We start from the raw sequence: 13,143 nt of genomic DNA on the forward strand, positions 1-13,143 counted from the left end.
CTGTGGGGGGAATAGTGATAAAACGGGACACAACTCACTTAACAACTGTCCTGCTTAGCAACGGAAATTTGGGCCTCCACTGTGGTCGTAAATCGAGGACTATCTGTACCCTGCATCGTCAGTGTCTGGGAGTATGAAAAGTTAAGATGGGGTGTCCATGCCGGTATGAGGGGTGGGTGTGAGTCTGGTTGCCTACAGACAACCTGGTAGCCTGATTGCAGAAGTACAGAAAGTCCTCCAACTTATGACCATTTGAAGTTACCGGCAGTCGCGAGGGCCAAAATTTTGTTGTTCAGCGAGACGTTTGTTAAGTGAGTTTTGCCCCGCTTTTACGACCTTTCTTGCCACAGCTGTTAGGTGAGTCACTGCCGTTGGTAAGTTAGTAAGTTAGTAAGTAAGTTAGTAAGGTAGTTAGTAAGCGAATCTGGCTTTCCACATTGACGTTGCTAGTCAGAAGATCCCCCCCGGGGACACTGCAACCGTCATAACTCTGAACCAGTTGCCAAGTGCCTGAATTTCGATCACATGAGCCTGGGGATGCTGCAACGGTCGTAGGTGTGAAAAACGATCCCAAGTCACTTTTTTTTCCAGTGCTGTTGTAACTTGGAATGGTCACTAAACGAACTGTTGTAAGTCAAGGACGATCTGTAAAGCCCAACAAGAGAATTCCTACACTGGAGATGATTTCTCTAGGTAGGATTTCTGGACCAGTCGATCCCACCTCTGGGTGATCTCTCTCCCCCTCCCCCCCCTTTTTTGGGGGGGACAAAGGAACAACCTGGGACAGCCGACGGGGAGCGCCTGGCGTGACTTACAGCAGTTTGAGCCGTGATGTGGGTGCAACCCACGATCTTGGCTCCGGCCAGGGGCTTCTCTCCCTGAGCGCGTTTCCTCAAGGCCATGAGCGCAGGCATTTCTAGGGAAAGGAGAGAAGGAAACAGAGGTTGAGCGGAAGGCAGGAAAACAACGGTGTAAAATTGAAAGGAAAAAAAAAAAAAGTGGCCAGGAAGGAGTGGAGAAAGATGGAAGAGAAAAGTTTTGTCTGCCTTATCCAGAGCTGAAATTCTTTTCTTTTCTTTTCTTTTCTTTTCTTTTCTTTTCTTTTCTTTTCTTTTTTTCTTTTCTTTTTTCCTTTCTTTTCTTCTTTTCTCTTCTCTTTTCTTCTTTTCTTTTCTTTTCTTTTCTTTTCCCCTCTCCTCTCCTCTCTTTTCTTTTCTTTTCTTCTTCTTTTCTTTTCTTTTCTTTTCTTTTTTTCTTTTCTTTTCTTTTCTTTTCTTTTCTTTTCTTCTCTTCTCTTTTTTCTTTTCTCCTCTCCTCTCCTTTCCTCTCCTCTCCTTTCTTTTCTTTTCTTCTTTTCTTCTTTTCTTTTCTTTTCTCTTTTCTTTTCTTTATTTTTTTGTCAAGCATGTATAAGACAACAGGTAACAGTATAAACATAATTTGAATACATGAAAAGAGTCAGTAAAAAGGAATATTAGGACAGGGACGGTAGGCACGCTGATGCTCTTGTGCACTTATGCACGCCCCTTAGAGACCTCTGAGGAATGGGGTGAGGTCCACAGTAGACAGTCTAAGGTTAAAGTTTTGGGGGTTTGGGGAAGGAACCACAGAGTCAGGTAGTGCAGTCCAGGCGTTGACCACTCTGTTACTGAAGTCGTATTTTCTGCAGTCTAGTTTGGAATGGTTTACCTTGAGTTTGTATCTATTACTTGCTCGTGTATTGTTGTGGCTGAAGCTGAAGTAGTCATTGACAGGAAGGACATTGTGGCAGATAATTTTATGTACTATAGATGTCCAATTCTTTCTCCTCTCCCCTTCTAGGCAAAGTTGCATCCGTCACCAAATCTATTTACAGGACGGAGTAACGGAATTGGAAGGGGCCTTGGAGGTCTTCTAGTCCAGCCTCCTGCTCAGGCAGGGAAAAACTATACCATTCCAGACAAGGGGTTGTCCAATCTCGTCTTCAAAACCTCCAGTGGTGGAACATTCACAAGTTCTGGTGGCAAGTCGTTCCACAGGTTAATTCTTCTCACTGTCAGAACTTTTTCCTTAGTTCTAGGTTCTGGTCATTCTATTTCCTTTTTTAGCCTTTTCATTTTCTCTTTTTGAAAGGCGTGTAGATGTTGTTTATCTCTATGTGCCTGTTGATGCCGGATATATACAAGGATAAGCCACTCATCTATAAAGAGAACAAACTCCATTCCCTTCTAGCACAGATGATGTTCCCTAGTTGGGTCATGAAATGTCTTCAAGGAAACAACCAAGCTCAGAGAACACCAAAGGATCGCCCCCCAGCCCTCCCTCCCTCCGTGCCTCCCTGCCTCTGACCTCTTCTTCCTCCACACCACAAATCCTACTCCCTTCTAGCACTGATGACGTTGCCTAGTTAGGTCATGAAACATCTTCGTAAATTCGTAAAATCTCTGCTCTCCGTGTGTTTCGCTGTGCCCTCAAAACCATGTTGTTCCGCCAGGCTGGGCTATCAATGTAAAGATTTTAATTGGTTTTAAATGGGATTTTAAATTTGGGGTTTTATAATTTGGGCCTATTATTTAATAATTTCAATTATTTTTAAACTCTGTCTGTCTTTGTGTTTTTAATTAGGCTGTACAACGCCCTGAGTCCTTTGGGAGAAGGGCGGTATAGAAATTAAATAAATAAATAAATAAATAAATAATAAATCTGCAAGGAAACCATCAAGCTCAGAGAGCACTGAGGACACAATAGCCCTTCCTTCCTTCCTTCCTTCCTCCCTCCCTCCTTCCCTTCCTTCTTTCCTCCCTCCCTCCCTCCTCTGCACAAACCCCACTCCCTTCTATCACTGATGATGTTCCCTAGCTGGGTCATGAAACGTCTGCAAGGAAACCACCAAGCTCAGAGAGCACCAAGAACCCCACAGTCTGTCCGTCCGTCCTTCTTTCCGTCCTTCCTTCCTTCCTTCCTCCCTCCTTCTGTAAGAAGATAATCAAGCTCACAGAGCATCAAGGACCTCAAAGAAGAAGTAGTCCTCCTCCTCCATCCCTCCTTTCTAGCACTGTTGATGTTCCCTAGCTGGGTCATGAAACGTCTGTACGAAAACCACCAAGCTCTGAGAGCACCAAAGGCCCTACAACCTCCGGAGTCTCCATCACATCCCCCTAAGATACGACAAAGGGGTCAGGAGAGAGAGAGAGAGAGAGAAAGAGATCAGCAGAAGGAGCCCACGGATGCCAGCAGGATTAGTTTTGTGGCTTTTTTTTTTCTTTTTGTGCAGCAGAAGAGAACGCTGGGAGTTCATTTGATTCCGTTCTCTTTTGTAGCTACGGCAGCAAATAGTTCAGTAATTTGATCAGCGTCAAGAGATTAAAGCAAAGAGAGAACTGGGGGGAAAAAAATGAGGCTGGGAGCCGCAGAAGGTGTTCCCTTCAATCCCTGAATAATGGAATGCTTAGAGACGGGGATGGGGGGGGGGAGAGCGCTTAGGTGGTTTTGAACAAACACGTTGAATTGCACGAGGTGCAAGAGTAAACAGCGCGTAGGGTCGGGTTCCCAGGACCTGAAGAGATGATGGTGGGTAGAACTACAAATGCCAAACCCACAAAACGCCTTTCTCCATTTTAATCTTGCCTGGGGTGATCTGGGAATTCAGCCACCGTAAAATCACGTCCTGGTTGAGAAAGGGGTCAGGGAGGAAAACCTTCTGGAAGACAGACAGTCTGTCTGTCTGTCTATCCACCCACCCATCTACCCAATCTATCTGTCCATCTATCATCCATCCATCCATCCATCCATCATCTCTAATGTCTGTCTGTCTCTCTCTCTCTTTATCCATCCATATCTGTCTCTCTACCTCTCTATCTATCCATCCCTCCATCATCTCTTCCTCTAATGTCTGCCTGTCTATCTCTCTATCTCTCTATCCATCCACTCATCCACCCTTCTCTGTCTCTCTCAAGGTGAGACTAGAACTCACAGTCTCGTGGTGATTGGCCCAAAGTCACCCACATGGCTTTCATGCTTAAGGCGCGACTAGAACTCACAGTCTCCTGGTGATCGGCCCAAAATCACCCAGGTTTTCATGCTTAAGGCAGGACTAGAACTCACAGTCTCCTGGTGATTGGCCCAAAATCACCCTGTTGGCTTTCATGCCTAAGGCGGGACTAGAACTCACAGTCTCCTGGTGATTGGCCCAAAGTCACCCAGCAGGTTTTCATGCTTAAGGTGGGACTAGAACTCACAGTCTCCTGGTGATTGGCCCAAAATCACCCTGTTGGCTTTCATGCCTAAGGCGGGACTAGAACTCCCTGTCTCCTGGTGATTGGCCCAAAGTCACCCAGCCGGCTTTCATGCCTAAAACAGAACTAGAACTCACAGTCTCCTGGTGATTGGCCCAAAATCACCCTGTTGGCTTTCATGCTTAAGGTGGGACTAGAACTCCCTGTCTCCTGGTGATTGGCCCAAAGTCACCCAGCCGGCTTTCATGCCTAAAACAGAACTAGAACTCACAGTCTCCTGGTGATTGGCCCAAAATCACCCTGTTGGCTTTCATGCCTAAGGAGGGACTAGAACTCACAGTCTCCTGGTGATTGGCCCAAAGTCACCCAGCCGGCTTTCATGCCTAAAACAGAACTAGAACTCACAGTCTCCTGGTGATTGGCCCAAAATCACCCTGTTGGCTTTCATGCCTAAGGCGGGACTAGAACTCACAGTCTCCTGGTGATTGGCCCAAAGTCACCCAGCAGGTTTTCATGCTTAAGGCGGGACTAGAACTCATTACTTCTTTGAGCCTGGTGGCTTCACCCCTAGACCCAACTAGCTCTATGGTCCCCCAGGCTGGGGTGAGTTAGGCAACCTACATCCGCAAGGACCAACGGATGGCTCCCTCTCCGCGCCAGAGCCGATGAATCGAGTCCCGCCAAAGTAAAATCTGCACCTTGACCCAGGAAGCCCAGAGCAGCCGTGATGGCCTCCCTCACCTTGTTCCGCGATTTCGATCTCCCTGCGCCCGAATTCAGCCTGTTTGATGTTTTTCACGCAGAAGTCGCTGCTGCCTTTGCTGTTCCTCTGCTGCTTGTCCCTCGGGGAGGTCTCGTCATCGGAGCTGTCGGTGTAGGAGGCGGCTGGGGAGAGCGGAGACAGAAAGGAAGGGGGTTGAGGAGGAGGCTGGGACGGAAACACCCACCGTAAACATGGAGGAGCAAAACTGACAGGCAAAAAAAAAAAAAACAAACAAACCAGGATCTCTAGCCTTTGGAACATCTTGCCACTTGAGGTAAGATCTGCCCCCATCCTTTTGGCCTCCTGAAAGGGCCCCAAAACGTGGCTCTTGCCAACTGGCCTGGAGCCCTGATCGGGGCATCCCGCTTTGGAGGTGGCTATAGGAAGTCCTCGACTTATGACCCAAAAACATCTGTTGCTAAGCAAGACAGTTGTTAAGAGAGCTTTGCCCCGTTTTACGACTTTTCTTGCCACGGGCTGTGAAGTGAATCTGGCCTTCCCTGTTGACTCTGCTGGTCAGAAGGTCGCAAAAAGGGGATCAGGGCACGACCGTCACAAATAGGAGCCAGTTGCCAAGCGTCCGAATTTTGTTCGTAGAATTTTGTTCACGGGAGCGCTGCGAAGGTTGTAAGTGTGAAAAATGATCGTGAGCCGCTTTGTTTAGTGCCGTGGCAAGTTCGAACGGTCACTAACTGAACCGCTGTAAGTCGAGAGCCTGCCTGTGTTCCTTGACCAGACAGGTGTCTCAACTCCTCATCACTAAGCAATTGGTGAAAGCCTCGCACCAAGGTCCCTTCCGTTATTTTGTTCCCCAAAGCACCAAATGGGCAGGACGAGAAGAAAATGATGGAAATTCATCAAGGAGAGAACCAACTTAAAAGTAAGGAGGAATTTCCTAACAGGGAGAACAATAAACCAGCGGAACAGCTTGCCACCAGAAGTGGTAGGTGCTCCAACACTGGAGGTACTGATTTTTCGGAGTATAAGATGCACCTTTTTTCCCCCCTAAAAGGGGGTGAAAATTTAGGTGCGTCTTATACACCAAATGTAGCCCCGCCCACCCATTGGCCCCCGCCCTTTGGCCTCTGCCTCCCAGCAGTTTACCTCCTTGCAAGCAAGCAGCAAGAAGAAACAGCTCCTTTCAGCTTCAGCACAGCCTAATTAGCACAAATGGACTGTCCCAGCCTCCCGACTCTCAGCTGTTTCAGGTTGCAGGGATTGCCATTGCCTATTGTTGCGCAGGCCTCTGCTGCTTGCTGCAAGGAGGTAAATTGCTGGGAGCAGATTTTGTTTTTCTTGTGCTAATCAAGCTATGCTGAAAACGAAACTGAAAGTAAAGCAGGCTGTTTGCTCCAACGAGGCAAAATTGCTCAGAGGCAGAGGCAGATTTCTTTTTCTTCTTTTCCTCACCAAAAAAGGCAGGTGCGTCTTATAGTCCGGTGCGTTTTATACTCCGAAAAATAAGGTATTTAAGAAGAATCTGGTAGGATAGAAAAAAAATTAGGTAGGATAGAAAGAAAAAGTCTTTTAAATAAAGGGTGACATGTTTAAAAGTTAGACTAAGCGATAGAAATAAGAGAAGGGGGAATATTGGTGTATATACACTTTTACAGAATAAAATAAAATGTAATCACAAGAGAAAACATGGAATAACTGGACGACGACAGATTGCAACTTAATATAAAGGTGTATCATTAATAGAAATATATAAGTTGATTGAATGTGATAACTACGATTAATTCTACTAGTTTTATTTGTATTAGAATGTATGACACTCAGGTGGCTGCACCGTTCACACATTGATTTGATACGTCTGTAAAAAATAAAAAGTTTAAAAAAAAAACTTGGAAAAATAAAGAAGAATCTGGATAACCATTTGTCCATAATGGTATAAGCTGGGTTTCCTGCCTGAGCAGGGGGCTGGACTAGAAGACCTCCAAGGTCCCTCCCAACTCTGTTATTCAAAGCCCCTGAAGGACAAGAAGCAATGGATGGAAACGCATCAAGGAGAGAAGCACCCTAGAACTTCCATACAGTAAGAAGAATTAATCGGATCTGCGCACGTTTCGTCGTGCTCTCAAAATATTTTTATTTTAGCAGGCTGGCCTGGCCTAACTCTCCCTTTTAAATTTTTAAATCGTTTAATCTGTTTTATAAATTGGGTGTTTTAAATTTGTTTTCGGCCAAAATATTTAATAATTTCAATGGACTTTTAATGTTTGTATTATCTGTATTTCATCTTGGCTGTTCACCGCCCTGAGTCCTCCGGGAGTAGGGCGGTATAGAAATTTGATAAATCAATCAATCAATGGAACAGCTTGCCACCAGAAGTTGTGGCTCCTCCAACACTGGATGTTTTCAAGAAGAGATTGGAGAACTATTTGTCCAGAATGGGGTAAGGTCTCCTACAACCCTGTTAGCCTATCACACTGATAAGCGGCTTTTCCAATATTTGAGGGGCTTCCCCCAAAGAAGAGGGGGTCAAATTATTCTCCAGAGCACCCGAAGGCAGGACAAGAAGCAATGGATGGAAAGCAATCAAGGAGAGAAGCAACTTAGAATTAAGGAGAAGTTTTCCTGACAATGAGAACAATTAATCAGTGGAACAGCCTGCCACTAGAAGACCTCCAAGGTCCCTCCCAGCTCTGTCGTTCTACATCTCTTTGCCTTGTTGCCCGAGATCATCCCCACATATAATCCAAGTGCCACAAAAAGAAAAGAGGTAACTGTCACCCCACTGTAAAAAAGATGTGGGGACTCTAGAAAAAAGTGCAGAGAAGAGCAACCAGGATGATGAGGGGACTGGAGGCTCAGACATACGACGAACGGTTGCAGGAACTGGGCCGGGCTAATCTAGTGAAGAGAAGGACCAGGGGAGACAGGATAGGAGTCTTCCAATATTTGAGGGGCTGCCACAGAGAGGATGAGGTCAAGCTATTTTCCAAAGCACCTTGAAGGCCAGACAAGGAATAATGGATGGAAACTGACCAAGGAGAGATTCAACCTGGAAATAAGGAGAAATTTTCTGACAGTGAGAACCATCAACCCATGGAACAGAAGTTGCCTTCGGAAGTTGTGGGAGCTTCATCTCTGGAAGCTTTCAAGAAGAGACTGGGCTGCCCTCCGTCAGAAACGGTGTAGGGTCTCCTGCTTGGGTGGGGGTTGGACTAGATGACCTTACGAGGTCCCTTCCGACTCTGTTATTCTGTTATTGTTCTATTATTCAGAAGCTGGGAGAGTTTCATCAATGGAAGCTTTCAAGAAGAGACTGGACTGCCATTTGTCAGAAATGGCGAAGGGTCTCCTGCTTGGATGGGGGGTTGGACTGGATGACCTCCAAGGTCCCTTCCGACTCTGTTAATCTGTATCTATATTTTGCAGGCTAATGTACGAACCCAAGCTCCTCACGAGCCAGAAATCGGATCTGCAAAGCAACCCAGTGGATCTTTTGCCTCTAGGACAGTGTTTCTCAACCTTGGAAGCTTGAAGATGGGTGGACTTCAACTCCCAGAATCCCCCAGCCAGCAGCGCTGGCTGGGGGATTCTGGGAGTTGAAGTCCACCCATCTTCAAGCTTCCAAGGTTGAGAAACACTGCTCTAGGATCTCAATTTAAGAAACCAATTCTTATAGCTAGGGAGGATATCATCTTTGACCGATCACCCAGGGGATCTCTTGGGGGGGTGGTGTAAAAAAGCCCATTGGTTCTAACGCAAAGAATCCACTCATTTCAACAAGATTCAGACGGTTAAAAACAACCTGGCGGGAATCTTTGGGGAGCAAGCCATCCTTACCGCTTTCTACCCGTTTACACAGAATCCGGCTGGGCTTCCTATCTTGGGACCGAAAGGAGAACTGAGCTAGGCCAGGGATCTCGTCGTGTATACTTTCAGGGGAGAAGATTCTCGGGGCGTCCATCCGACCGAGGGGCGACTCTTCCTTTCCGCGCAAGCGGGACCCCCCCCCCCGGGAGACGCTCTCCGTCCTCGGATGGCTCCGCATCCAGCCGAGCTCAGTCACAATCGGAGACTGGAGAAGCGTCATAAATAAGTGTTCTGAACTTGGGTTCCAAAGGCCGGGCGGAATCAAACAAGATCTTCGATCTCATTCTGGAAACAAGAGGCGGTGGCGGGGAAAAGAGAGCGGCTGGGGAAGATCGGGTGAGATCTCTCTCTTGAGCTCTCTCTCTCTTTGTGGGAGGGTCTTTCCTAACGGGATCGCAGATCGCGCCAACTGGGGAATGAAGAATCCAGAGAGAAAATAGAAATAGCGCTGAGAGTAATATACCGCTTCACGGTGCTTCACAGCCCTCTCTAAGCGGTTTACAGAGTCAGCATAATTGCTCCCCAAAAATCTGGCTCCGCGTTTTACCCACCTTGGAAGGATGGAAGGCTGAGCTAACCTTGAGCCGATCAGAATCGAACTGCTGAAGAATTAGTTTGCAGTAGTGCATTCTAACCACTGCACCATCACAGCTCCTTCCTTCCTTCCTTCCTTCCTTCCTTCCTTCCTTCCTTCCTTCCTTCCTTCCTTCCTTCTTTCCTTCCTTCCTTCATCTCCTCCCTCCCTCACTTCCTTCCTCTTTCTCCCTTAGCATTTCGCAATAACCCTTAGACTTATATACCGCTTCACAGTATTTACCACCTTCTCTAAGCGGTTCTTTTTTTTTTTAATTGAAAATTATTAAAAATTTCAGAAAAAAAAGTGTAACAATATGGATAGAATTGCAGAGAGTAATATAATACATATAGAGTTTTAATTTTCGCCTAGAGAAAGTACAAACCTCCATTAAACCAACTCATCAAAAGAAAGAAAAGTTTATCCAGAAGAAAAAATTCTCAACTGCCATGCAATGCTCCTATAAATATTTACCCACGTTCACATTAAGGTTAATATTTTCATTCTTCTTAAGATTTCTTTTTTTGCAGCCAAGCATACCATCTGTCCCAGCTCCTATATAACCCCGATTCTTGTCTATCTCGCAAAAGTCCAGTAAGCTTGTCTGCTTCTGCACAGTCCATGATCTTAACCGCAAAGATCAGGGACTCTAAGTGGTTCTCAGAATCAGCCTATTGTCCCCAACAATCTGGGTCCTCATTTGACCAACCTGGAGCTGGTCAGGATCGAACTGTTGGCAATCAGCAGAGGCAGCCTGCAATGCTGCACTCTAACCGCTGTACCACCACGGCTCTTCCTTCCTTCCTTCCTTCCTTCCTTCCTTCCTTCCTTCCTTCCTTCCTTCCTTCCTTCTTTCCTCCCTCCCTCCCTCCCATCCTCCCCCTTCCTTCTTTAGCACTTAGCAATAGGACTTATATACCGCTTCACAAGTGCTTTCCAGCCCTCTCTAAGCGGTTTATAGAGTCATCCTCTTGCCCCCAACAATCTGGGTCCTCATTTTACCCACCTCGGAAGGATGGAAGGCTGAGTCAACCTTGAGCCAATCAAGATCGAACTCCTGGCAGTCGGCAGAGTCAGCCTGAAATACTGCATTCTTCTAACCCCTGTGCCACCACGACTCTTGTTGGATGTCGGATTACGCTGAGTTGCACAGCAATGATGAACATGAGCCGGATATGGAAAAACAAGGATATCAGCCTGGCAACCAAATCTAGGTTAGTCTGCTCTATCGTGTTTCCCTGTATCTACTGATGGTTGTGAAAGTTGGGACCTTAAAAAAGTGAGAAATGAAGACACTCATTTGAGCCACCATGCTGGAGGAGGCTCCTCCTGCATCTTCCTTGGACAGCAAAGATGACAAGTGAGTCCTGTAATGCATAACCCCCAGACACACCACGGGAAGGCAAAATCACGGAATTGTGTCTTACTTTGCCCACGTCACGTTTGGGGAGTTCACAGGAGAAAGCAATTCTTTTTGGAAGAGTAAACTGGTAAAAGGAAACAAGGGCAGCGAAGAACATGGTGGGCTGGAGATTCTCAAAGCTGACACACTAGCCAGAGCATAGAACAACTCAAAAGAGTAACGTAAGATTGGTAGATATGGAGAGACCCATATGGCCCACAGAAGCGCCAAGAGTCGGACACGACTGAATGGATAATATCATCCTCATTGTGGGAAGATCAATCTATCTCAACATCTCCTTCTGTTCTACTATCGCAGCACCATTGAGAGTGTCCTGACATACGGCATTCTTGCATGGTATGGGAGCAGCTCTGTAGCGAACAAAAAAGCTCTACAGAGAATCATTAAAACTGCCCAGAATATCATTGGACTCCAGCTACCAGCCCTGGACGACATCTTCGCATCTTGCTGTTTGAGAAAGTTGCATAACATTCTCAGAGACTCTTCCCATCCTCCTTACAATCTTTTTGGACTGCTGCCTTCTGGCAGAAGAGACAGAACAATTAAAAATCGGACCACACATTTTCTGAATAGTTCTTATCCCAGAGTTATAATTGCACTCAACAATGAACTAAAGGGCCACCATCAGTGAGCTCTTGGACAGTATTACTTGGTCTGTTGTGTGGATGTTTGGGTGGTTTAGGGGTGGGGAATTTGTGGTGGGTGGGAGTGTGTTTGGGGATTGTTATGTGTGTTGGACCTGGTCTTTGGGTGTTAAGTGAATTTCATTGTATGGATATACTGTGTATACATGTACAATGACAATAAAGTTGTTATTGTTATTATTATTATTATTATTATTTATTGGTTAATCTTTAGTGAGATTCACAGCCTTTGAGGCTGGTTAATAGCTGAGCAGCTCGAGTCCTAACCAAGGACCTAGGAACTGTTAAGGTATCGTCGGAGGATGTAAGCTGTTCCGAGTAAGGTGGTTTTTTGGAGAGTCAAAATGTTCAAGTCTGGCAAATTTAGAATTTCTAAATAGCGGGGTAGCCCTTTGGGTATTGCTCCAAGGGCTCCAATTACAATCGGGACAACACACGGTTTCTTTTTCCACAGTCGCTCAACTTCAATTTGTAAGTCCCGGTACTTTGTGATTTTTTCTTGCTGCCTATCTTCAATTCGTGCATCACCAGGTATTGCAATGTCAATGAACCATACTTTTTTCTTTTCAACTATTGTTATGTCAGGTGTGTTGTGGACCAAGTGCCTGTCAGTCTGAATCCTAAAGTCCCACAATTATTATTATTATTATTATTATTATTATTATTATTATTATTATTATTATTATTATTATTATTATTTCCACTGGAAAGTTGCAGGGAGTAAGGCCTAGGAGTGGACTTGCAGGCCTCACTGAACCGAAGTTTTAAACTAACATAACTGCAAAATGTACCGGACATATTTCTAATGTGCTGCATTTTCTGCAAAGTACATGGTTTTGAGATAAATTTGGAATCAGAACATTGAAACTGTGAGAAATAAGGAACTGAAAATAGACAATGGATAGAGGTTTGAGATGTACACACAGGTGTTTGCTTGCAGACAGTGATGGACAGTAAGAATGTAAGAAAGAACAAGGAAGTGAAATTATGGAATGCGTATGTCAGTAAAAAAAAAGAAAAAAGGTATAAGAAGTGTGGCCTGAGATGAGAACGGTGTCCTTTGCCCGATAGCAGTCCTTGTAGGACCTGCTAGGCGACATTGGAACCTATTTAATAATGGGTTGTGGAATTGCATTGCTATGTTGGCTGCTCGTGTTCCAAATTGCTCATGAATAAACCTCTGAATCTTAAAGTAAGATTTATTGCTTGTTTCCTCTTTGGGTTTTTTTTATTGGGATCTTTTAATAACATCGTCCTCACCCTCCAGTCCTCTTAGGACCCCTCCCTCCTGCCCCCCCAAGGTTTGCAATGGCACAGCAGTGGGGAAGGGGGTTGCTAGAGACGCTTCCTCGTGTTCTCCGATGCCAGCAGGCAGAGGGCTTTGGCAGTAGGACCGTGTGGCACGCTGCAGGCAGGCAAAAAGAATGAAAAGAACAGCTTTTCTATTTAAGCCTTCTTATCATAGCTGTATTTTGGGGGGTGGGGAGGATGAAAATGGATCCTAGACCATTCTGGCTCCAACAACAGCATTATATGACACATACTGTCAAAGATTATTCTGCCTGCCTAGGCCTCCATATCTGTCTCTCTGTCTGTCCCTCTATCACAGTGTTGGTGAACCTTTTCGGCACAGAGTGCTGAAATGGGAGCACGCGCGCACACGCACAGAGGAGCGCCGGAAACTGGAAGAGCAGCTGAGCCTC

General features: G+C 45.7%; 1 protein-coding gene across 1 annotated transcript in view; it reads right to left on the reverse strand.

Moving 5' to 3' along the window:
• Positions 1–13,143, reverse strand: part of AHCYL2 (adenosylhomocysteinase like 2) — an 89,742-nt gene that overhangs the window by 21,655 nt on the left and 54,944 nt on the right. Inside the window, exons 3-4 of the mRNA XM_070946974.1 lie at positions 4,956–5,099; positions 816–916 (exon numbers count right to left, since the gene is read on the reverse strand). Coding sequence (XP_070803075.1) covers positions 816–916; positions 4,956–5,099 — 245 coding nt within the window. The remainder of the gene's footprint in view (positions 1–815; positions 917–4,955; positions 5,100–13,143) is intronic.

The sequence above is a fragment of the Pituophis catenifer genome, unplaced genomic scaffold (assembly GCF_029215685.1).
Source record: "Pituophis catenifer annectens isolate HBS135680 unplaced genomic scaffold, rPitCat1.0.hap2 SCAF_7, whole genome shotgun sequence".
Classification (NCBI taxonomy): Eukaryota; Metazoa; Chordata; class Lepidosauria; order Squamata; family Colubridae; genus Pituophis; species Pituophis catenifer.